The sequence below is a fragment of the Myxocyprinus asiaticus genome, chromosome 3 (genome assembly GCF_019703515.2).
Source record: "Myxocyprinus asiaticus isolate MX2 ecotype Aquarium Trade chromosome 3, UBuf_Myxa_2, whole genome shotgun sequence".
In the NCBI taxonomy this organism is placed as follows: domain Eukaryota; kingdom Metazoa; phylum Chordata; class Actinopteri; order Cypriniformes; family Catostomidae; genus Myxocyprinus; species Myxocyprinus asiaticus.
The window spans coordinates 4,310,178-4,334,731 of record NC_059346.1 but is presented as its reverse complement, the minus strand read 5'-3'; the positions used below and the strand labels follow the sequence as shown (position 1 = coordinate 4,334,731).

Here is a 24,554-nt window from a genome sequence, read left to right as displayed (position 1 = left end):
AAAAGCCATGCACTTTGTAAACCCTATTTAGTACTACGTATGTTTTACAAATAAAACATATTATTAGTAGTATCAAACACATTGTTGGCCTACTGTTGCGCTGCACTTAGGCAAATGAACAAACAGTTGGCACGTCATAATGTTGAACGGGTGCATAAAGCCGTTTGCTGCATTTGTGAATGTGATAGAAAGCATAAAATTAACTTTAGCCTACCTAGTCATTACAAATCATGTAAAACTACATTGAATTTTGTGTTTTTATGAAGCAGGGACTATCGCGATACATGTCACGATTCGATATATCACGATACATCACGATATCATGATTACTAATCAATTTCAATTCCAATTAATTTGGGTATATTTCAGTTATATACTGATGTCTGATGTAGGGATGCACCGATCCGATACCTGGATCGGTATCGGCTCCGATACTGAAGCTTTTAGACGGATTGGGTATCGGTCCGACGAGAACCATCCAAATCCGTTACTGTGTGTTAGTCATGTTCGTTACTGTCAAGCTCCAAAAATGACACAAAAGAACCATAAATACACCATTAAAGCAGTTCATATGACACGTGCATTTTATTCAAAGCCACTTGAAGACGTGCGATAGCTCTGTGCATCACAAAAGACTGTGTTTAATAAGTAAATATATAAAATGTACGTGCAGCTCCAGCACGTCAGAGAATGGCTCTGCTCTGTTTACACACACACTCGTGGCTATTTTTAGCCTTCACAGCGTTGCGCAATATTTGAGCGCTACTCACTAACAACATCTCAGATGTAGATGCTCAATAGTTCAGTTCACTTATAATATGCATTTAGAATGGCACCGGAGGTGCATTTTACCAGAATTTGAATAAGAAGCTAATTAAACTACTGTGAACTTGCCTACAAACAGACACATACAGGACTTCCTGAAGAGTTCAGAATGTCAAAATAAAAGCGTGAGGGTTTAAAAGTTAAAGGTGCACGATTGAGATATATTACTATATATTACTATTATAATATATTATTATTATTATCATTTGTTTACAAATTATAATAATATTTAAGTTGAATGGGTTCCAAAAAATAACTGTGTGAATGAAAAGTGAGTTCAACTAAATTGAACAAAAAAGAGATCTGAATCCTTTAAAGTCCAGATACAAGTTGAAAAAAAAAAATAGCAAAAACAATAGCAAAAACAAAAAATGGGTTCTTTTCATATTAATTCATATTTCATTTTAATAATAAAGTGTTTATTAATAAGCTATAAATTTATATTGAAATAATGTGTAGTTAGAGGTTTATTTCTCTTTACGTATTAAAGAGCACACCCAATTAGTTCCACACAATAATGTAAAGATATTCTAAACTGATTATGCAAAAAAACAACACTGGTATCGGATCGGTATCGGTATCGGCCGATACTGAGATTTCCGATATCGGAATCGGATCAGAAGAGAAAAAGGTATCGGTGCATCCCAAGTCTGATGAAGAGCATGTACCTCGAAACATCATGTTTTTGTCTCTTGGTGAGCTCATTAAATTGATTTGGAAGTAACAGTGTGCCAACTTTGTGGGTTTACATGAGACGAGTAAACAAATAGTTGAATATAAATATCGATACATCGATCTAAAGTATCAATACAATATTATATGAAAAAGTACCGCGATATATCGATATTTGATTGAATCGACACAGCCCGATTTCTAATTAGGGGTGTGAATCGGACGTTTCGTCACGAAACGATCTTGAATCGATTCTCTTGACCTGCGATCCGATATTTGCTGATATTTCAAAGTCTGCCACGACACGATACTGACAAGTGAATGACCAATTTACTTGTCCAAAAGACGAGCACATCACAATGCGTAATGTCGAGCCCTGCATGTCATCTGTAGAGAATGCCATAAACAGGTTGCTTTCAAAAGTGGAAGCACTTCAAATCTCTTCCACCATTTACAACAGCGCCATAAACTGCAGTATGTGTTCAACTTCGTGCTGCTGCTGCAACCCCGGCCACGAAGCCTTCGCAGCACTAAAAGTCTTCTGCCCCGAAACAAAGCTCGTTGCAAGCTTCATTTACCATCTCATGTGGCTTTGACTTCCAACTGAACATTTAGTCCACTTCGTAGAAAATATCGAGAGATATATCGTGTATCGCCTTTCAGCCTAAAAATACCAAGAAATGATTTTTGGTCCATATCGCCCAGCCCTAATTCCAAATCATGTAAAATGTGACGCAATCACTGTTCAGTGGATAGAAACGTGAATAGATAAAATAAACTTGCTACCTCAGAACATTACTTGTCGTGCTGGGGGCAGTCTTTGGTAACACAGGGGACCAATCACAGCTGCTGTCGTTTGCGTCGATGCAACACGCAGTTATATTTTTGAAGAGGTGCACGTCAGGCTACACCGTAGCCTACGTCGTAGGTTCGACGCAGAAGTTTAAATCGGCGTTAACACTGCAACAAATTGTTTGACATTGGGAATTAATGGATTTGTTGCAATGGACGTGCAAAGTGGGCCCGGTTTGATTGCTGGAAAACTCATTAGAGATTCTTTTGTGAAACTAAAATTGTAGCCTAACTATAAAATGTACACTGTTGATTTTCTTTTTAGCAGAATAAATCACAAATAGTTGTAATATATGTAGGTAAGATATTATAAAATGCCAATAGTGATTCAAATAAATGTAAAGTGAGATCATTTTCCAATGTTTGCCAACTTTCTTTTATTTTTATTTTTTAAACAAAATAATGTTACTCCATTAATATTTGGTATATATAATTTTTCTCCTATTATTATACACTTTAGGACCACAATAAAATAGTTTTTTGTTAAGGGAGGGTCTTTAGTGTTGTTGTACACTAATCAAGAACTTATGCATTTTTAATTGTTTTCAATACGGGTAAAAAAAAAAAATGCAATGTTGTTTCTAATGCTTGTGTGAGTTTATAGTGAATGCTGCTAATACTTGATCTTTGTAATTAATGTTCTATTGTTTCTCGCACAGGGGATGCCAGAAGACCAGGATGGACAGATATAAATGTTTACAGTAGTCAAAATGACACATTTTAGGATTGTGAACTGTTGAAACAGAAGGTCACCATCAACAGTCTAGACCTGAATCACTGCCATTATATTTGTTTGTTTCTAAAGAAACCTTCTGGAGCCCCTTTTGACCTGCTTTTCTAGACGCTGGGAAACCTGAAGCAGACATCATATCTGCCAACAATATGTTTGGATAAGAAACTGTGAAATCATCAACCTTTGACACTTCTGTGACTGTATACCAGGAAAATCAATCTTTAGTATTCTGTGACTGTTGAAGAGCTTTGGATCAAGATGTTTACTGCTCTGAAGAAATTGGTGGGCTCTGAAGCAGGGCAGCTCAGGGATAGAAATATTCCTGCTGGCCTGCAGTCCATGAATCAGAGTCTACAGAGACGCTTCGCCAAAGGCGTACAATACAATAGTAAGAGCTTCATGTTTAATCAAGATTTTGAGTAGAGCCACTTACAAATAGTTTAAACAAAGACGAAGCATTTGAGAATGTCCATGTGTGTGTTAAAGGCATACATTGTATTCTCTATTTTTGAGTGTTTAATAACCTATAGAATAGAACAGGGTATTATTTATTTTTCTAAGTAAGGCTTTGTTGTCAAGATTGATATTTGTGAGAATATTTGACTTCCCAATGCATTGTGATCTTCACTTGAACGATCTCTATCGATTCTTAAATCCCAAGATCGATCTTTTACTGTGTGTGCAACCCTCCACTACATTGAGAGGAAATCACTCGCATTTGAAACCAAATTTTGCGCTATGAGACTAAAAATTTAGATATTTGGCAACTGGCTGGTAAATGTTTAGATTAGTGGTCGACCGATATATCGCCGAGGCCGATAAATTTTCCCGTTTGGCCGATTTGTTACTTGAGGGCTCTGAGAATCGCCTGCTTGCATGTGAAGCGACTGAGACATGTAAACGACCAGTCACGGTTCGTTTTCTTGTTATGTGCCATCGTGTTACTACAATAACCGGTATGCAACACAGTGGCATTTAAACGGTCTGCATATCAGAGCCGTGGCAGATGCGTTTGAGCTCATAATGTTAAAGTGCTCGCCTGTTTCATTCTCCCTCTCTCTCCTCAACAGTTCCCTGTAACTTTTAACTGTCTTGTCTAATGAGAATAAGGCAAATATCAATAAAACTAATATCATTTACTGTCTGCAAATATGCACATCTCGTTTAAACAGATGTAATAAACCAACCTCACACAACTTCAGCAGATCCAGCATCCTGTGGAGCGCTCATTTATTTACCTCTAAAGCACGTATTCTATCACCCTCTCCTCAACAGTTCCCTGTCACCTTTAACTTTCTTTTCTAATGATAAAAGGCAAATATCAATAAAACTTCTATTATATACCCTCTGCAAATGTGCAGATATCTCGTTTAAACGGATGTAATTCACGAATATTCACGAAAATCCAGCATTTTCTTCCCATCGAGCGCTCATCTAAAATCTTCCTCTGAAATGCGTATTCTGTCAGCCAGAATCAAAAACTTCAGGATCAGGATCAAAAGTTCCTCTGATTCACAAATCATGATGGTCACTCCTTGTTGATCCAAGCAGGCGATCCAGGCCGTTTAAACTGTCGGGAGATTGCTGCTGCACGCACTGAATCTGCACAAGCGCATGAGTGCAACTTCAAGGCTGCATCCGAAACCAGGAAAATGCTGCCTCAGTATATGGAGGTACAATGAAAATAAGGTGCTTTTCAATAACTGATTAGGCAGCAAGTCAGCTGCCTATGTTTTCGGATGCAGCCCAAGGTAAAAGCGCTTCACGTGTGCTATAAGTAAATGTCTTATTCACTATCACCTTATGTACAATTGGTTTGATTCGATTTTTTTTAGTAAATGCGATTGCTAATGTGGACATGCCATCCATGGTTGCTGGACTACTGTGTGTACTGTTATTTCCTTCTTCCTAATATATTATCAATTTCTTCATGTGCAAATAATTACTAAAATTTGATGACTAAACAGAAATCTGAAGAAACTTTTATCTACCATTTTAAATACTATATTATTTTTTAGTTTTGTGTGAAATTGAGTAAATATAGTGCTTAATAAGAGTTATATATATATATACATTATATATATTAGCAATTTTATGTTTGGTATTACTATATTAAAGTGTGTGATATATCGGCATTGTATCGGCCTATCGTACACCTTGCTCTCTGGATATCGGCATCTGCCATTAAAAAACCCATATCGGTCGACCACTAATTTAGATTTCACTTAACAGTGAATGAATTTAATATTGTCTCTTTTAATGTCCTTTCTGTTCTTTACTGTCAGTTGTTGATTAAAACCAACCAAAAATAAACATTTAATTCTAATCAGGCATAGCACATATGAAATAAAGCCATTTGGGTCTCTCTCGTTAACATGCGCTCATTTAAAGCCGCTGTTTGCAGAACTGCCGGTTTTGTTAAAGAGACAGTACCGGTTTTTAGCACGTGTTCAACAAATCAATGTAAATACCTGTAAATAGTACAAATTATGCAATTAAACAATAAACATGTAACAAAATATAATATATGCAATATAGTATCATATTTATTGATTAATACATTAATGTGTTCATTTAAAAAAAAGCTAAAATGCTACCAAAATGATGAAAAACTAATAAAATATCATTAGTAAAATTCATATTTTCATATGGTACCTAGTTTTGTAAGCTAAAGGGACATTATAACTGAAATATACCCATATGAATCGATATTGAATTGAATTAAATAGAAATCAGAATCAAATTGAATTGAGAGCTTGTGAATCGGAATCGAATTGGGAAATCTGTATCAATACCTAGCTCTACTTGTAAGTGGGTGAATCTCACAAAATCTCACATTCAGTGAATTAATTGTAAAAAACAAAACAAAAGTCTGTATGGGCCTGGTTAAAACCAAGAACCCCATCTTGGTGTCTTAAATGCACTTTAAGACGTAACTGAATCAACCAGTGAGATGTTGTGTAGACGTTGTGTTTTGACAGTAAGCCAGTCAGTGTTTCTTCATTGATCTCGCTGTGAACACTCGTCGTGCTGTTTCCGCAGCACTGTGTTAATAAAAAATGCATGAATGATACACGATCACCCACCTACTGGCCTATTTTTCCAGTCGCTTCTGTTTGGTAGAGGTTTCTTTTTTTTGAACAAACAGATATCCCAACAGACCATGCATTTCAGCTGTCAGAAATAAAAATCCTCAATGCAAATACAATACAATTCTAGCACATGGTATGTGTGAATCATTATGTCATAGTTATGATCCTTCCATTTCCAGTAAGTACCCAGTGGAAGTTAAATAAACTGCAGAAGTTTCAATGTTGGGGGTTTTTAGGGCTTATTAAGGAAGATTCTAAGCTCAAACATGTTTTCCTGTCCGTTTGTACCTCTACAGTGAAAATCGTCATCCGTGGAGACAGGAACACAGGGAAAAGCACCCTTTGGCATCGACTTCAAGGGAAAAAGTTTTTGGAGGAGTACATCCCCACCCAGGAGATCCAGGCCACCAGCATTCACTGGAACTACAAAAGTGAGTTACAATATAGACACGTCCAGTGTACAGACATGCACCATATAGCTTTGCAGGTTCATAGTTACGTCGGACAATAAGTGCCGACCCAAAATTTTATGAGATGCATGAACATATAAGTGATGTGTTTATCATGTTTATGTGCTTTCATGCTCATGGGAGCCAAAATTATACCACAAAAAACACATTGTAGTCGTCACAAACCATGTTTATCCTTACTGCAAGTCAACTTGAATTTAATGTAGACTTGGTAGAATTTTCATTTACTTTGTTTTGTTCATGGTAATGTTTGGATGTACATGTACCGTAGGTTGTTGTTCATGTTGGCATCTGCCTAATTTGGCTAGTTTTTACCAGGTGGTGGATACATTTCGGCCAGAATTCTGTTGAGTGTCAGGATAGGCTGGATAGAGAGAAGGCGAGGACTCAAATGCAGCGAATAGGATGGGCTTTATTTTAATTCAAAAATAAACAAAACAAACAAAAACTACCCCGCAGGGGAAACTGCCAAGGTCCAGGGCAGAACACTGCAGACAGACTGGGCTCGATGCATCGTGCTGGAACAGACAAGACAGGCTCGACAGGAACCGACAAGGAAGACATCTAACAGGGTGAAAAACCACAGCAAAATGGCACGGGACAGAAAACAAAGGGAGGTTAATAGGGAAGGAAATGAGGAGGGTAAAGAGGGAAGGCAGGTGAGGCAAATAAACTGGTAACAAGGGGGTGGGGCCAGAATGAGAGACAGGAGAGCACATGGCAAACAAACTTAACAGGAGCCATGTGCTCACACCAAACACAATAGACAAGACAGAAGAGCACATGGTGAACAAACAATTTTTGCAGCAAAAATTGCAGCACAAGAGACTGACAGAAGAGCGCATGGCAACAGAACCTAATCAGAAGCCATGCGCTCACGAAGACAAAACATGACGCATGAGTGTCCGGATCCTGACACAAGAACCGAAACCGTACTAGACAGAAGTCAGGATCCAGACACCATACTCCGAACATGAAACACAAAATATACTGAAGAGCGCACGGCAAGGAAATCAAAACACGAAGCTGTGCGCTCACACAGAGGCACAAACAAAGACAGACAGAGCACATGGCCAGGAAATAAACCCTGATCCATGTGCTCAACACAAATACAGAACATGGATGTCAAGATCCCATCACCAACCAATAAACATGACTGACAAAGGTGACGGGATCCTGAGAGTTGAGTTTAATTGGACGCACAGCCTTTGACATCAACAACTAAAGATATAGACAGCATTTTGTATTGTCTTTGAAAATTGCATAAGTCTATTCCATCTTCACTCGCATGGAAAAGCTGCATTTGTTTTTTTGCATTTAGCATTGTTTTTACCTGCTGTTTGCAACCCTATCAGAACAGACTGTCAAGCCATTTTTGTGTCACCAGTTAAAAACCACTGGTTGGTTGTTTATTTAAAAAAATCTAGATGACCTAAAATAATTTATATAGACAGAAAAAAGAGGCCTGGATCAGATCAAAACTTGTAGACAATATCTCTTTAAAACTGCCTTTTGTGTTTGTCTTGGTTTTTCCCCACAGCAACAGATGATGTAGTGAAAGTTGAAGTCTGGGACATAGTAGATAAAGGTGAGTCTTTAGGAAGCACTGTGAAGTGAGTGGCTTAGTTGACAGAAAATGAATGCACTGATTCATATGAGCCATCACTCAAAAGTGTTTAAAGTCCCTCTGTGGCATTTTCTTTTTCCGTTTTGTTAATACCATATGTATTAAACCTTTTAATGCATACTTTGGGTCTTTAGTGACCCAGGACCTCTTTCCACCCCCTGGACATCATCCATTTTTTGGAGTTATGCTCACACCTCTTTAGTATTCATCAACCTTTCTCTTCTGAATAGTGTAACTTAAAAAACATATATATGTTTTACTGCTTAATTACCAAAAGTGTATAGGATCATTGAATACCCGAGTTATGTAATAGCGTCTCTTTTTTTCCAGAAATCATATTTTCATGATTATTTCATATCCATTTCAGTTCACTGTCACAGGATATCTATTTATTTGTTTATTACAAGACAAGTGAGTGCTATATTCATACAAATGACTACTATATCACATTGATTTTCTGTGTGACATTGATGAATGATTAGTATTCCATATGCGTGTATACATACATACTATACATGTTATTTCTTACTCAAGGTGGCTCTGTTGTTTCAGTGATTGACTTGATTTACATTTGACATTGCTATTTGATGAAGAAGCAACGTGGAAGTAAACTAGAGCAAGTGTAACACATGACTATTGTCATTTGGGTGTACTGGGTATAATTATGTATGTTGTGCGTCTATTTAGACTCAAAAAGTGTCTGATAAAATACATGTAGCTTATGTGTAGCTCAATGTGGGTTTGACAGCTAGTTGTGTCTCATGAAACTTCAGTGTGGAAGTAATGAATCCTGTTCTAGATTTGTAGCATCATCTCTTTAATATATCAAAAATAAAACACTACAATATATATATATAAAATATATTTTGTTCTATTATTTTCTAATTGTCTTGAAAATTTGACTATATGGTCATTTTTTTAGATCCATTTGTGATAGATATACAGTATGTTCTGGGTTGCTAAAGACCTGAGGTATGTAATAATGTTTGGCGAAACACCCATGCATTTAAGAATACTGCCCTTTTTGATAAATTAGGCATTTTTACTTGTATTAAATTTAAATGTGTTCCAGGTTGATGCTGTCACTCTAAGATCTTGATTGTGTTTTTTCCTGATATACACTCTCTGAGCACTTTATTAGGAACATTATGGTCCTAATGTGTTGTGCATTCTGAGATGCTATTCTGCTCACTACAATTGGACAGAGTGGTTATCTGAGTTACCGTAGCCACGTAGCCTTTCTGTCAGTTCGAACCAGTCTGGCCATTCTCCATTGACCTCTCTCATCAACAAGGTGCTTCCATCAGCAGAACTGCCGCTTACTGGATGTTTTTTGTTTTTGGCACCATTCTGAGTAAATTCTAGAGGCTGTTGTGTGTGAAAATCCCAGGAGATCAGCAGTTACAGAAATACTCAAACCAGCCCATCTGGCACCAACAATCATGCCAAAGTCAAAATCACTGAGATCACATTTTTTCCCCATTCTGATGGTTGATGTGAACATTAACTAAAGCTCCTGACCCGTATCTGCATGATTTTATGCATTGCACTGCAGCCACACAATTGGCTGATTAGATAATTGCATGAATAAGTAGGTGTACAGGTGTCCCTAATAAAGTGCTGAGTATGTGTAGATATAGTAGCAGACCTTATTTTAGATCTTTTCTAAAATTAGGTCTGCTCCAAGAAAATATTGTGGACTGTCAAATATTGCATTGCTTATGGTTCCAACTTAAAACCACTCACATTATAGATTTGCAACTTCTCACTTAGGTTGAGTGATTCACAAATGCTTTTTGTATTGGTTCGAAAAAATCATTAAAAAAGATCAATTTCAGAAGAATGAGTCATTCCTGAATTAGGCATCACTACTTAGTACTGAAAAAAGAAGCCAAGATTGTCACTGATGTTTGTGTCTTTCCACATAGAGTTGATGTTTGCACGCATAAATTGAGACTTAATGAAATGTTAATTTTATTATGTTTTCAACTTTGAGAGTAATTCTGCATTTTACTTGTTTTTGTTGTCTGCAAATGCTCAAAGGGCAAAAGCTTCCTCTTCCAGAGGGTGTAGGTGAGAATGGACTGATAGAAATCCAGTAGTTAAACATAAAGCAGTCTCTCTGTGTGTGTGTGTCTGTGTGTGTGTGTTCCTTCTTTTACTCTTAAAACTGTGCTCAGATGAGACATTACGTTCAGTAGCCTTTGCTCTTCTTAGACTCATGTGTAGTTACATTAAAATCAGATGGCTGCATTTTTCCCTCTACACATTTGCTTTAAATAGGGGCATGTGATATATTACATTTATAATGGACCCCAATTTGGATTTCAATATGTAATTAGTTTACAGCTTATTCAAATTAATATCGAAATTATTTACTACAGTGTGAATGGCATTATTTCACAAAGCCCTTTCTTAAAGTCTCCTTCCCTTTAAATTACTCACTCTCATGTTGTTCCAAACTTGTATTACCTTTCTGTCTTCTGTGGAACACAAATAGAGATATTATGCAGAATGTTAGCCTCAATCACCATTTACATTCACTAAACCTTTTTCATTTAAAGGGGTCATGAAATGCTCTTTTTTTTTTTTATTATAATTATTATCTTCCCTGATGTCCACTGATAATGTAAGTAAAGTTTTTTTTTTTTTTTTGCAGAAAAACAGTCATTGTTTAGTAATATATGATCATTTTCCACCCTGTCTCTGGCCCTCTGTCTGAAACGCTCGGTTTTGGCATAAGCGTCTCCTTAAAACGTCAACGTAAATGGCCACTGTTATGATTGGCTAACATTGTGCAGCCCCACAAATTCAGCCATATTTGAAACTCAATTTGAAAACAATGATCAAGTTCCACAACATTATAAAACAACATTTCAGGGGTTACACATAACACACATCCAACACATTGCATCTGAATATATTAAACTGTTCTTCTCAAGCACAACTGTTAACACTCGCACCCTGTTTGCACCGCACCTGAGAGTTGCGTCGCATCAAAAGTAATAGAACCCATTAAAATATGATGATGCTGTCTACCAATGAAGCGGCGTGTTGCGTTGCGCTGACAGTAAACAGATGTCCCGTTCCATTTTGCGCTGCAAGCGCTGGTGCTACTACTGCCAACAACGCAAATAAATGGTTTAGAAACTTCCTGTCAACACGCCCGATGCAGACAGCCTTGTGTCAATGGAAGTGCTTTGTGTAAACAGGTTGTCAGCACCATAAACTATCAAACAGTCATGACATTTGAAATATTCATGAATGGAACTGTTTACGTACTGTTTTGCGATAAGGTCCAAGTGTTTTTAACCGCCACATCCTTCAATAACAATCCCTTTGCAAAGCTTGAATCGTTTTATGACTAGTTCACAAGCAATCCATGCTGATCGCCAAAAAACATGCAATCGACGCTGAAATACGCTGAAGACACATCCACATGACACACATAGTCCAAAGCACTGTAACTAGATGCACACACATCCAGTTTCCAGTATCATCCTGCACTGAAATGCACATCGCTGGAAATGCATCTAAACGGTCAAAGACGTCCATCCAGCGCATGTTTCTATACACCAACAATTAAAAATAGTGCAGATGGGCAAAAGAACATGTCCATGATGTGTTTGTGCTCAAAACAGCAAGAGGCAGCAGCTGAATGAAACTGAATTATTCTCCTCTTCAGAGTTGTAACTTGACACCACGTCTTTTAAAAGTGGCCCAAGATACTGTATGTATCAAGCAGTCAAAGATGTCTGTTCGTGGATGTTTAAATACAAAAATAATTGAAAATAGTCCTGATGGGTTCCCTTTGGTGTTCAGGAATAGTTAGTAGGCCTTGTTTGTCATTCTCTCTCTCTCTCTCTCTCTCTCTCTCTGTTTACAAACTGAAGCACCAGTGGGCGGGGCCAAGGGTGCATTGATGTAAAAGTAGGCACGGATGTTTTTGAGCTGTAGAGGTGTGAATAAATGTACTCCTAGTGAAGGAGTAGAGTAGTCACGGAAGTAGAGAACAAGGCATTTTTGCAGCTTGGTTTCAGTAAATGCTTTTATTGCATTGGGGATTAAGTTCTGAAATTTTTTTTATAGTAGAAAGACCTTATATGTCTTATATGAGGAAAATTTGATTACTCATGACATGAACACTTTAAAAGTGAATGGTGACTGAGGTTAACAGAGGACACTAAAATTTAAGTTTGGCAGCTTTGGTGGGTTCTGGCTGGGTAATTTATGCATGTTTTAATATCTGTATTTTTCTACTGCAGGGAAAGGGAAAAAACGTGGGGAGAATTTGAAGCTGGAAAATGAACCTCAGGAGGTATTCATGCTGTTTTGAACTGTTTTGTTTAAGTAAGGCATATTTGTTGGTAGTTACACCTGCTGGATGACAACTGTGTTTCATATTTAAAAGTGCAAGTTTTGTTTTGAAGTGAAACACTGACAGGGTTCCCACGCATCCTGGAAAACCTGAAATTTTGCAGTGCAGTTTTCCAGTCATGGAAAATTAGCAAAATACCTAAATGTCCTGGAAAATAATGATTCATCCTGGAAAATATTTATTATAACGAAACTGTTTGACTGTGTCGCTAACAAGGTTTGTGCAACATGTTCAAAAACATAATAATTGGAATGGTTGTCAAATACACAAATTTGTATCATTTGTCACTGCTGGCAGCTGCACATTGTGAAACAACATCAACGGTTGACTGTCATGAGCAAAGCCCTGTCACATATTTTCAATGACAATGGTCGGACCGCAGATTGATTTGAAAATGAATTCACACCCCGAGGTGGTAACGTGGTGATGCAGCCTTTACACCTCGGGATGTGAATTTATTTTTTAATAATTCAATGATTGGAGTCTGCTTGTGCCACGGTTACAACATGTAGGGCCTTATGATTTCCACTATGAGGAAAACATGGATGGAATCGCTAAATCCAGTTATTAAAATGGCATTAGCTATGAAACATGGAATGTCAAGGAATTTTAAATATTTGGGATGAAAATGAATGTTTGAATGCACAATTAATCAAATTAAAATCATTATATGTCCTAGTGTCATTATTCAACTGCAAAATGCTGCAGTTTAATTGAGTAAATACACTACCTGGGCCAAAAAAAAGTCGCCGTTTGGATTTAAACAAGCAGATACATGAGCCTATGATTGGATCATTATTGCAGTGATTAATATGTTTCAGCTGGCAACAATTCTTTTAACACTAACTGATGCAGTGTGTAGCTTCTCATTTCTTAAACAACCATGTCGGAAGACGTATCCCGTGGTCGTGGAAACTTTGGACTTTGCCAGTTCGAACCAGTCTAGCCATTCTCTGTTAATCTTTCTCATCAACAAGGCATTTCCATACCCAGAACTGCCCCTCACTGGATGTTTTTTGTTTTTGGCACCATTTGGAGTAAATTCTAGAGACTGTGTGAAAATCCTAGGAGATCAGCAGTTACAGAAATACTCACACCAGCCCATCTGGCACCTACAATCATGCCACGGTCCAAATTACTGAAATCAATTGTTTTCCCCATTCTGATGGTTGATGTGAACATTAACTGAAGCTCCTGACCCGTATCTGCATTATTTTATGCACTGCACTGCTGCCACACGATTGGCTTATTAGATAATCACATGGATGAATGTTGGTGCCAGATGGGCTGGTGTGAGTATTTCTGTACCTGCTGATCTCCTGGGATTTTCACACACAACAGTCTCTAGAATTTACTCCGAATGGTGCCAAAAACAAAAAACATCCAGTGAGCGGCAGTTCTGTGGATGGAAACGCCTTGTTGATGAGAGAGGTCAACAGAGAATGGCCAGACTGGTTTGAACTGACAAAGTCTACAGTAACTCAGATAACCACTCTGTACAATTGTGGTGAGAAGAATATCATCTCTGAATGCTATTCTGAGATGCGGGTTGGCGCTGTTTTGGCGGCACAAAGGGGACCTACACAAGGCAGGTGGTTTTAATGTTGTGGCTGATCGGTATATGTAATGTTTAGTGTAATTAAATGTAATTAAATAATAATAATAAATCAATATCTTGCATATGTGATGATCTATTGTGCAGCACTATTGTTTTGGATTATGCTGAGGATTTTGTATAAAAGCACTTAATTTGTAAAAATAAATAAATAATGCAATGTTATGTTGAAAAGTTAAAATAATATAATCATAGTTTAATTTGATGAAAATTTCAATAAATGAATTTGATTAAACACCATTTTGATAATAAAATTTAATTAAACTAAGACAGAACTCAAAAAATGACCACAATATTCACTATATGGCCAAAAGTTTGTGGACACCATATGTGTTTGAACATTTGATTTCAAAACCTTAGGCATCAATTTCCCCCTTTGCTGTAATCACAGCTTCCACTCTTTTGGGAAGGCTTTCCACTATACTGTATGTAGTAACATGGCTGCAGGGATTTGCTCTCATTCAAACACAAGGCTATCAGTGAGGTCAGGAACTGATGTTGGTCGATGGGGCCTGACTTACTGTTGCTGTTCCAGTTCACCCCAAAAGTGATCATTGGGGTTCAGGTCTGGGCTTTGTGCAGGCCAGTCAATTTCTTCCACGCCAGACACAGTAAACCATTTCTTTATGGACCTCACTTTGTTCACAGGGGCATTGTCATGCTGGAACAGAAAAGGGCTATCCCCAAACAGTTGCCACAAATTTGGAAGCACACAAAGCCCAAGCCATTACATAAAGAAACATTATGATTTTTCTTTACTGCCCAGGGCGTGCTGAGTGACTGCAGCCAGGTCTCCTAAGCAACCAAATTGGCCCGGTTGCTAGGGAGGGTAGAGTCACATGGGGTAACCTCCTCGTAATCACTATAATGTGTTTTTTTCTCAGTGGGGCATGTGGTGAGTTGAGCATGGTTGCCGCAGTGGAAGCCTCCACACACGCTATGTCTCCGTGGCAACGCGCTCAACAAGCCATGTGATAAGATGCGCGGGTTGACGATCTCAGACGCGGAGGCAACTGGGATTCGTCCTCCGCCACCCGGACTGAGGCGAATCACTATGCGACCACGAGGACTTAAAAGCACATTGGGAATTCCAAATTGGGAGAAAAAAAAAAAAGATTTTTCTTTACTGGATTTAATGGAGAAACGAAATTCGTTAATTAGAAGGGGGCATCCACAAACTTTATGACCTAGTGTGTTTTTGCTTAAATATTACACCGATGGGCAAATAAAATGTCCTGGAAATGTCCTAGAAATCTGTGCCTTGAAAAGAGTGGGAACTCTTAATATCTGGGTAAATTTCAGGAAAATATGACCAAGTCACAAGTTTCACTCCTAAATTAAAATGAAGGAAATATATATTTTGAATGAAGCCTTTTAGGAGTTTAGGAGCATATTTTTTTTGGCATTGTGACATTAATTTAATGACAGTTAAGCATATTGTCTTTTGAGAATCATGATGTAACCAAAAACAATCATTTTAGCGATTAGTCATCAGGAAATAAGATGTCATGGATGTGGTTTTGTACTGTATTTTGTCGATGTTTTGCTCTGTGTGCAGGCGGAAACAGAGCCTGCTCTCGACGCAGAGTTCCTGGACGTTTATAAGAACTGTAACGGCGTGATCATGATGTTTGACATCACCAAACAGTGGTGAGGAAACTCCCGATCCTTCTCTTCCTTTTTTCCACATCCACTCTTCCCAAACCACACATTCATCTCCCCCTCCTGTCATTCTATCACTCCGTTCCTGTTCCCGCCCCTCTTTTTGGTCCGACAGCTATCCGTGATCAGGATCAGGTGCCAGAACGGGGTGTTGTGTTGCAGTCGGGTCATTGAGAGAGAATGTGTCTTTTTCTCAGTAGAGTCGAGACTGCTGTCATGAACAAAGCAATGAAACCAATATCTTCATCTCAGTGTCTTTTAAAGGTTCTGACTCTTAAAGGTTTATCTTTTCTCATTGGATCTGCACTGCATTCTGCTATTCAGTCTTTGCTTTTGACCCAAGCACACCACTGAGTGTCCACTTGTTTGCAAAGTAAATCTGTACTTTAAGCACTGCTTTATTTTGTGATGGGGTCAAATCTTTAACACTTCTGGGAACATTGTAGTCCTGCAGAAAAAAAAAATTCTATGATCAAAATTAGGGATGTGCCGATGTATCGGCTGCCGATATTTATCGGCCAATTATTGACCAAATTAAAACCATCGGCAAATTGGTAATAAGTGTGAAAACGCAGATATGAAAAATTCATATTCATAATTAAATAGTAACATACTTTGTAAAAACCCTGTGAATTCAAATGCTCAATCCAGAAGTAATAATATCTACAAAATCTAGAAGGGTTGGTACTCGTAACATGTAATATTTAATTTTTATTATGTCTTGTTCTCACATTAATGCGGAAAAAATGCTATAAATGGACATTTGTGAAAGCAGCACTTACCTATAGGCTTCATGATGAGGGAAACCATCCAAACTGCTTTGAAACCAGCAGAATTTGACTTCTGAGATATCAGCATGATATCTATTAATGTTGCATGACTGATTGAGCCTTGTGCAGTTACTAAACCTTAAAAGTCTGCATTTTAAACTGCAAAAACAGAAGTGCAAAAATGTTTTAGAAGTACAAAATAAATTTTTTTTTTTTATATCAATCATCATGTTATCATATTTAGTCAGTTTTGTATATTTTTATATCTTGTATGTATCTTTCATTGTGGCTCTCTCTTAAAATTTTGGCCTGTCGTGTGTTTAACAGATCCAGTGTTTAATGGAAATGATTTATTGTTAGAATAGTGAAAGTTTTTGTAACTCTTTGTAATTTTTTTAAGCAGTCCTAAGTAAAACAATGATGATAAATGTTCATACCGGTGCAACCCTTGTCAACATTTTTGGTGGTTTTATCTACAATTGCGTGACAATATATACAATGGGACAGTAGAAATGTTTTTTTTTAATTAAATGAGATTAAGTACCTTTCATTTGTATTTATTGGTTATTATTAAGGAAGTCAATTTAATGTGTTAATTTGGTGCAATTAATTATTCAGAAAATAACGTCTTAAAAAAATTAACACAATTAATCATGTCCCCGGACCGTAATAAGGAATATTCCTTATATCTGAGAAATTCAAGCTTGTAGTACCATCTTTTTTCTCCAGGGGGCAGTAAGCTTTCTTTAGCTGTATAGGCAACGCGCATTTCAAACTGTCAGAGAACAAACCACACTTACCGAGAGCGGACAACACACGATGAGAACACGTATTTGCATTTAAACCGCTTGATGGAGCGCAAATCCGAACGCAGGGATCTCAATCTCATGTTTTTCGAAGTTTCAAACTATGTTTAACTTGACATAGCGACCCAAAAACAGTATGTTTATGATGCAACGCAACAGAGACGCTCCAAAAGCGTCCTTAGACAAGCCCTCATAACAAATCTCGGTATGACTGACGAGTTCAATTGCAAAATGGATTGCTGTGGACTGTAGCCTAATGATTGGCTTATGTTCAATAATATGAAAATAAACAATAAATTGGATTCTAAAACCACTTTTCACTTCACTTATCAATGTTTTACTTGTCTGCCACAATAATGTAATGCATTTTAATTATCTGAATTATAAATTTTTTATTATAAATGTTTTATTTGTAATTATTTAAATATAACTATTTAGAAATATTTTGTCATCATATAGTGAATTATTGTTATTTTAGGGGCATTCTCAGCCAATATTTATATATGCGATTAATTGCGATTAATTCGATTAATTAATCGGCATACCATGTAATTAATTTGAAAAAACTTTAGTCGATTGACAGCACTAAACTAAATTAAATAAAATGAGATTAGGTACCTTTCATTTGTAAAATATTAATTGGTTATTTAATACATTAACCATTATGTGGACTTTCGAAAATGCCTATATTGTGATATTGACAGTTACCGTGACCTAAAATTATTCATACAGTAATATATCGTAATTTTTGTTTAGACCGCCCACCCCTAGTTCCATTAAAAAGAAACTACTGAATGATTACATCAGATCACTAAATGAATGTTGGCTGTGGCCCTCAACCCCATGAATGCCCTATTTTTTATTTATTTTTTTTATCCCCTCTTCTCCCAATTTTGAATTCCCAATTCCCACTACTTAGTAGGTCCTCGTGGCGACGCAGTAACCTCAATCCGGGTGGCGGACGACAAGTCCCAGTTGCCTCCATTTCTGAGACCGTCAATCCATGCATCATATCACATGGCTCTTTGTGCATGACACCACGCAGACTCACAGCATGTGGAGGCTCATGCTGCTCTCCGCGAACCACACACAACTTACCACATGCCCTATTGAGAGCGAGAACCACTAATCGCGACCACAAGGAGGTTACCCCATGTGACTCTACCCTCCATAGCAACCGGGCCAATTTGGTTGCTTTGGAGACCTGGCTGGAGTCACTCGGCACACCCTGGATTCAAACTCAGGGGTCGCGAATCCAGGGGTGGTAGTCAGCATCAATACTCGCTGAGCTACCTAGGCCCCCTGTGAATGCCCTCTTGATTTTTCTTACACTTGGTCAATATTTGATCAGAATGGTTTTTCAGACATTAGCAGAATGACCATGATAATGGTTAAGCTTGGTTTCATCCTGCAGTAAATGCGAAAACTCATTTACTGCTGGCATGCTTGTTCATGTTGCTTTGCTAATGAGCTGACATGTCTCCATGTTTCATGCCAAAATTTGATGTGGGTGGTGGTATGAAGTTTGGATTGGCTGAAATTAATCCAAAAATAAAAATACATGCAAATAAGATCATTTGTAACAACAATTCATTACTTGGAGAAAGCTGCCCTGAATTTAGAAATTTTAGAATGTTGCATCTTTATAATGAAGTATAAAATGTATACACACAAAGTATAACACACAGGGAAATTACATGTGACATTATGAAATTATGTTTTCTATAAATCACAGACTCTGTCTTTGTCGCAGGACGTTCAACTACATCCTGAGGGAGTTGCCAAAAGTGCCAACACACATCCCTGTGTGTGTCCTGGGTAACCAGCGAGATATGGGCGAGCACCGGGTCATCTTACCCGATGATATAAGAGACTTTATCAACAGTCTGAACAGGTAGGCAGAGCAGTGAACAGTCAGGTGCACACACGGTTAACCCTCAAAACTAGGCGTTCTGTTCAGTATAAGTCCAGTCCGGGTTCAATACAAGTTAAGCTCAATCGACCGCATTTGTGGCAAAAATTATTTTGACTCGTTCCTCCTTTTCTTTCAAAAAAGCGAGGTTACAGTGAGGCACTTACAGAAGAAGTGAATGGGGCACATTTTTGGTGGGTTTAAAGGCAGAAATGTGAATCTAATAATTTTATCAAAGCACTTAGATTAACTCATCTGTTAAAACTTATTTGAGCTGTAAAGATGTTTAAATTGTAGTTTTTGCAGGATTACAGGGTTCTGAGTTTACAGCGTTACGTCACCATGGCAACAAGTTGTAAAATTGCATCTCATTTTACACAGAAAAGGTTAATAAGTGATTTTATCACACTAAAATCATTCTAACACGTATATTGTTTATGTCTTGAGGCTATAATTTTTGAAACAGTAATTATTTTAACTTTCACAGATTGACCCCATTCACTTGCATTGTAAGTGCCTCACTGTAACCCAGATTTGTAGCTTTTTATTTATTTTTTTAAGAAAAGGAGGAAAAGATCGAAATAATTTTTTGTGGTAACCAACATTGTCACAATTGCTGTCGATTTAAACTTACTTGTATTGAACAATATATTCCGGAATATTCCTTTTAAAGGTCAAGTGTGAAATTTCTGTGCCACCAAACAGAATTGCAAAAATCTTTTTTTTTTTTTTTTTTTTTAAATGTGTAAACACTGTGGCACTTTCAAAACATTGCTATGTTTGTTTGAGCATCCCGGCTATCTATGCAAAAGGTGGGGGTTGTGTTTTGAAAACCTGTTTGAAAGCAATAATTATTTTTGCAGTTTCATCTGGTGCCTCTAGAGGTGCAAAAATCACTCACTTCACCCCAAGTTAAAAATACCTCATATATATATATATACCATGCAAAGCTCTTATAAATATTGTATGTCTTTCAGCCATCGCACAACGTTTCCCTAATCCCATAAACTTCTCTGATTTCAGACCTCCGGGCTCCTCCTACATCCACTATGCCGAGTGCTCCATGAAGAACGGCTTTGGTCTCAAATACCTCCATCGCTTCTTCAACATTCCCTTCCTGCAGCTGCAGGTCAGAGAAAACTCTCATCAGAGTCACATGAGGGAGAAATGTTTGCTTTTGGATTACCGTTTAGCTGCTTGTAGTGACATGTCAAGTGGGATGCTCACGTAGTTTACATGGGGATTTGAGTCCAACGTATTTTCAGTGAAGTAAGAGTTTTGGATTACGACAGCGGCTCTCAAAGTTATTCCGGGAGATATATCCTTCTTTATAGAGTTTAGTTCCAATCGTGCTCTTACTTACCTGCGGTAGTTTTCAAGGGTTAGTTAAGATGGATAGTATGCACATTGGTGATTGTCAAATTTGCATACTATCCATCCTTGGTAGTATGTGAGATAGGATTAGTGAATTAGAATTCATAGTTTGTTGAAAATAGTACACTAAAAGGTGTCTGGATATTGCATAGTTTCATTTCAAAGTGTGCATCCATGCATGTTTTTAGGGTAATACGACCCCTACAGCTCCTTGAGCTACGCAAAAGGAAGAGTTTGTGATGGTTCCCTTAATTTTTCCAACCGTTATTCCTGTTTAAAGGCCCCCATAAATATTTTGTTTTAAGTGGAGTTATGTTTTAACTTTACGTTTAAGTTTAGTGTAAGTTGTAACATAGTTCTCATTTATGCTACATCTGGATGAAATTGTAATTTACGGCTTGTGCAGAAGACCCCAAGAGCAGGTTTGAAAACACTTTTGGTTTATGGGGGAAAAGATATTTAGTCTTAAAATCAAATTAGGACTAACATTAGAAGTATCTTTAAATTTGTAACCATATAATCCTCGTTATGCCTCTTGAGACTGGCTGAATGGCAATAATTAATAAGGCAGGTTCAAATTAGCCGGGATCAATGGTGACTGCTGGGTTTTATGTGTCGGGGCAGTCTGTTTGAGAGGTTATTCCACAGTCAGTAGGTTTAAGAAAAGGTTTCAGTTGATGTATTTTATTGATCCTGTTAAAGAAATTAAGTTCTCTCTTTCAGCTAATCAGCACAACATAGATTTCCAATAAACACACAAATAAAGCCCGTGAAAACTATACAGGACCATAAACACAGTTGTCAAAGCTATTTCAATTTGCCGAGGTACCTCCTATAGACTATATACGTTCTATCAGATAGTATATCAAAAAGCTGAAAAGCTCAGTGTTTATGCAGAACCAAGTATGAGGTTTCCATGTCATGTTTTTGATGGTCATTGCAATGAGTTTTTAAAAAGAACTTCCAAACCTACTTAATTTCAAAATTAACTAGTTAATTCTGTTCAAATACATTCTGTATGGGCCGTTTACATAAAGACACGTTCTTGCATTTATATACAGCTAGGTGGAGCACAATGGAATAGAACAGAAAACAGGGGTCTCGAGAAAAGGTGGACTAGTTTCTACTTGACACAACATTTAAAAAATCCAACGGCCATGGAGGGACGCTCAAAAAACAACAGGCAATAGGATAAGACCACTGTCTGAATGTGTACAACACTAGCGCCGGTGCTTTAAAGTGAATGAATATAATGACGCAGTAAAAAGCGCGATTAATCGGTTAGTGGACGATTAATTGATTCGTCGACCATTGTACCTATCCCTAAAGTTAACTGGGTAATCTGTAGCCTGTAGTAATGAAGTAGCCTGCTGTGCAAAAGGTAAGGCTATAAACGTACTGTACTCCACTAGGGCTGGGCGTAATGTAAAAAATATTTTATCGATCGAATTTGTGTTTGTATTGCGTCTCTCCAGAGACAGCACACGCCACAGTCACGTGAAACATTCATGTGTCAGATGAGAAGAATATTTAGCATTTTTAAAGTGCCAAACGTGCGATGAAGGTCATTAAATTTGCTTGAGTGGCCACAGAAACATTTTCAATGCTGGAAAAACCCTGTCCATATTTCTTCAATTCTCTCAGTTTCACATGAAGCCATGCCCACTGATAGATAAGCCCACACTGCGCACATGGATATTTACATATCGCGATATACACAAAATAGCAAAATCTCTATTGATTGACACTTTATATCAATCATTTATATCATTTTGTCAATGCCTTTTATGTATATGCACTTACATTTATACAATTGTTAACCTTTTTTTGCATTCCCAATAAAAAAATACAATAAAATAAAAAATGAAACGAGACAGCCTCGATGACGTATGCGGCCGACAAATGCGACGTCCGGAGGACGCAGCCTTCCAAACGAGACATAGCCAAAGAATGTGTGTGAAAGTGGGGTATATATGCAGTCCTTGATTAGCCACTAATGATATGCAGGTGCATGTAATCAGAACTCAGGGGAGAGTGAGCGCTGATGGCAGTGAGGAAGAAAGAGAGAGACCGGTGGATCCGTGACAAAAGGTGCACGATTGAGATATATTACTATTATAATATATTATTATTATTATCATCATTTGTTTACAAATTATAATATTTAAGTTGATTGGATTTCAAAAAATAAGTGTGTGAATTGAAAGTGAGCTGATGTCTTACAACTAAATTGAACAAAAAAGAGATCTGAATCCTTTAAAGTCCAGATACAAGTTGAAAAAATTCTACTGATGACTTATACTGGAATTACTGTTAATTTTGCTGCTACATTATCCAGTAGACGAGTTAATAATAAAGTGTTTCTTAATAAGCTATACATTTATATTGAAATAATGTGTAGTTAGAGGTTTGTTTCTCTTTACATATTAAAGAGCACACCCAATTAGTTCCACACAATAATGTAAAGATATTCTAAACTGATTATGAGAAAAAACAACACTGGTATCGGATCGGTATCGGCCGATACTGAGATTTCCGATATCGGAATCGTATCAGAAGAGAAAAAGTGGTATTGGTGCATCCCTAGTTCTAAAACACTTCAAAGTGCAACAATCAAGCTCGCGTACCTAAAAGCATCACGTTTTGTGCAAACCTTGATAATCTGTGAATGATGATGGTAGAAAAACTTGTTCAGACTTGCTTACTGCTGCAAACGTGATGCAAGTCCCGCAGCTCAGACACAGTTCGCCGAGCACCGCACGTCAGACTCATGAAACTTTCAGTGCTGAGTCTAGATCTGTTTTCCCCTTCATGCTATCTTTTTCTGCCATAGATTAAAAGGCCACTTCTAACTTCTGTAACCCGAACAATTTGGACTCCTCGACCCAGTGTCCAACTTTACTAAATATAATATCTGTTTGTCTTCACAAGATCAAGAAAGCTGACATGATGTGCATCATGTATCACTTCATCACTAAATACTAGCGCCATAAATTATTAGTAGCTTCACCCTAAAATGAAAATTCTGTCATTATTTAATCACCTTGAAGTTGTCCCTAACTCGTAATCGAAACAGGTTCCTCTTTAATGATTTGTGCATTGTGTTTGTATTTGTAGAGGGAGACTCTGTTACGGCAACTGGAGACGAACCAGCTTGACATTGATGCCACACTAGAGGAGCTCAGTGTTCAACAGGAGACGGAGGATCAGAACTATGACATGTGAGTGGATAGGCATACACTGACATCCGTTTGCTGTCTTTTATACAGCAAATATGTTCAATATATGTTCAGCTTTAGATGGCACACAAACACACAGGCTTAGAATGCAAATGCAGTAAGTGATTTAGCCATTCAGATACACACAAAAGCAAAAGTCCTTTACACCTGCAATAGTGTTACTGAGACTTCTGACTAACAGCATAAAGTCTGGTAGGTATTTTAGTTTATTCTGTGCAAAAACTGCTCACTTAAGTCATCTTTAGGAGGCCGTTCACACTAAGGCTATTGAATTTAAGATAAAAATGCACATTTAAATGCAAAAACTGTGCATTCGAATTTTAGATGACGACCTCAGTAGTACCATGGCACTGATATTACTGTGCAACACTTAAGTTGTCATGAACTGTCAATGGAACTGTCTATTGAAGCATTTCCATTCTCGTTTTACTTTTTACTTAAGATTTGACAATATGAACTGGCTAAATCCTTTGATTTTATTATTTAAAATGGAAAGCGCTTTTAAGTATAACACTACTGTTTGGTTT

The 24,554-nt window shown here is 37.4% G+C and overlaps 1 protein-coding gene across 2 annotated transcripts in view; it reads left to right on the top strand.

The window, feature by feature from the left end:
* Window positions 1–24,554, top strand: part of LOC127423322 (rab-like protein 6) — a 45,725-nt gene that overhangs the window by 1,365 nt on the left and 19,806 nt on the right. The window contains exons 2-10 of one of the 2 annotated variants that reach the window (XM_051667520.1): window positions 3,009–3,470; window positions 6,471–6,605; window positions 8,185–8,232; window positions 10,315–10,344; window positions 12,537–12,589; window positions 15,823–15,914; window positions 19,256–19,396; window positions 20,438–20,543; window positions 23,906–24,009. In XM_051667520.1, the coding sequence (XP_051523480.1) occupies window positions 3,341–3,470; window positions 6,471–6,605; window positions 8,185–8,232; window positions 10,315–10,344; window positions 12,537–12,589; window positions 15,823–15,914; window positions 19,256–19,396; window positions 20,438–20,543; window positions 23,906–24,009 (839 nt within the window). In that variant the 5' untranslated portion in view covers window positions 3,009–3,340. The remainder of the gene's footprint in view (window positions 1–3,008; window positions 3,471–6,470; window positions 6,606–8,184; window positions 8,233–10,314; window positions 10,345–12,536; window positions 12,590–15,822; window positions 15,915–19,255; window positions 19,397–20,437; window positions 20,544–23,905; window positions 24,010–24,554) is intronic. The other variant, XM_051667529.1, reaches the window with a different exon arrangement.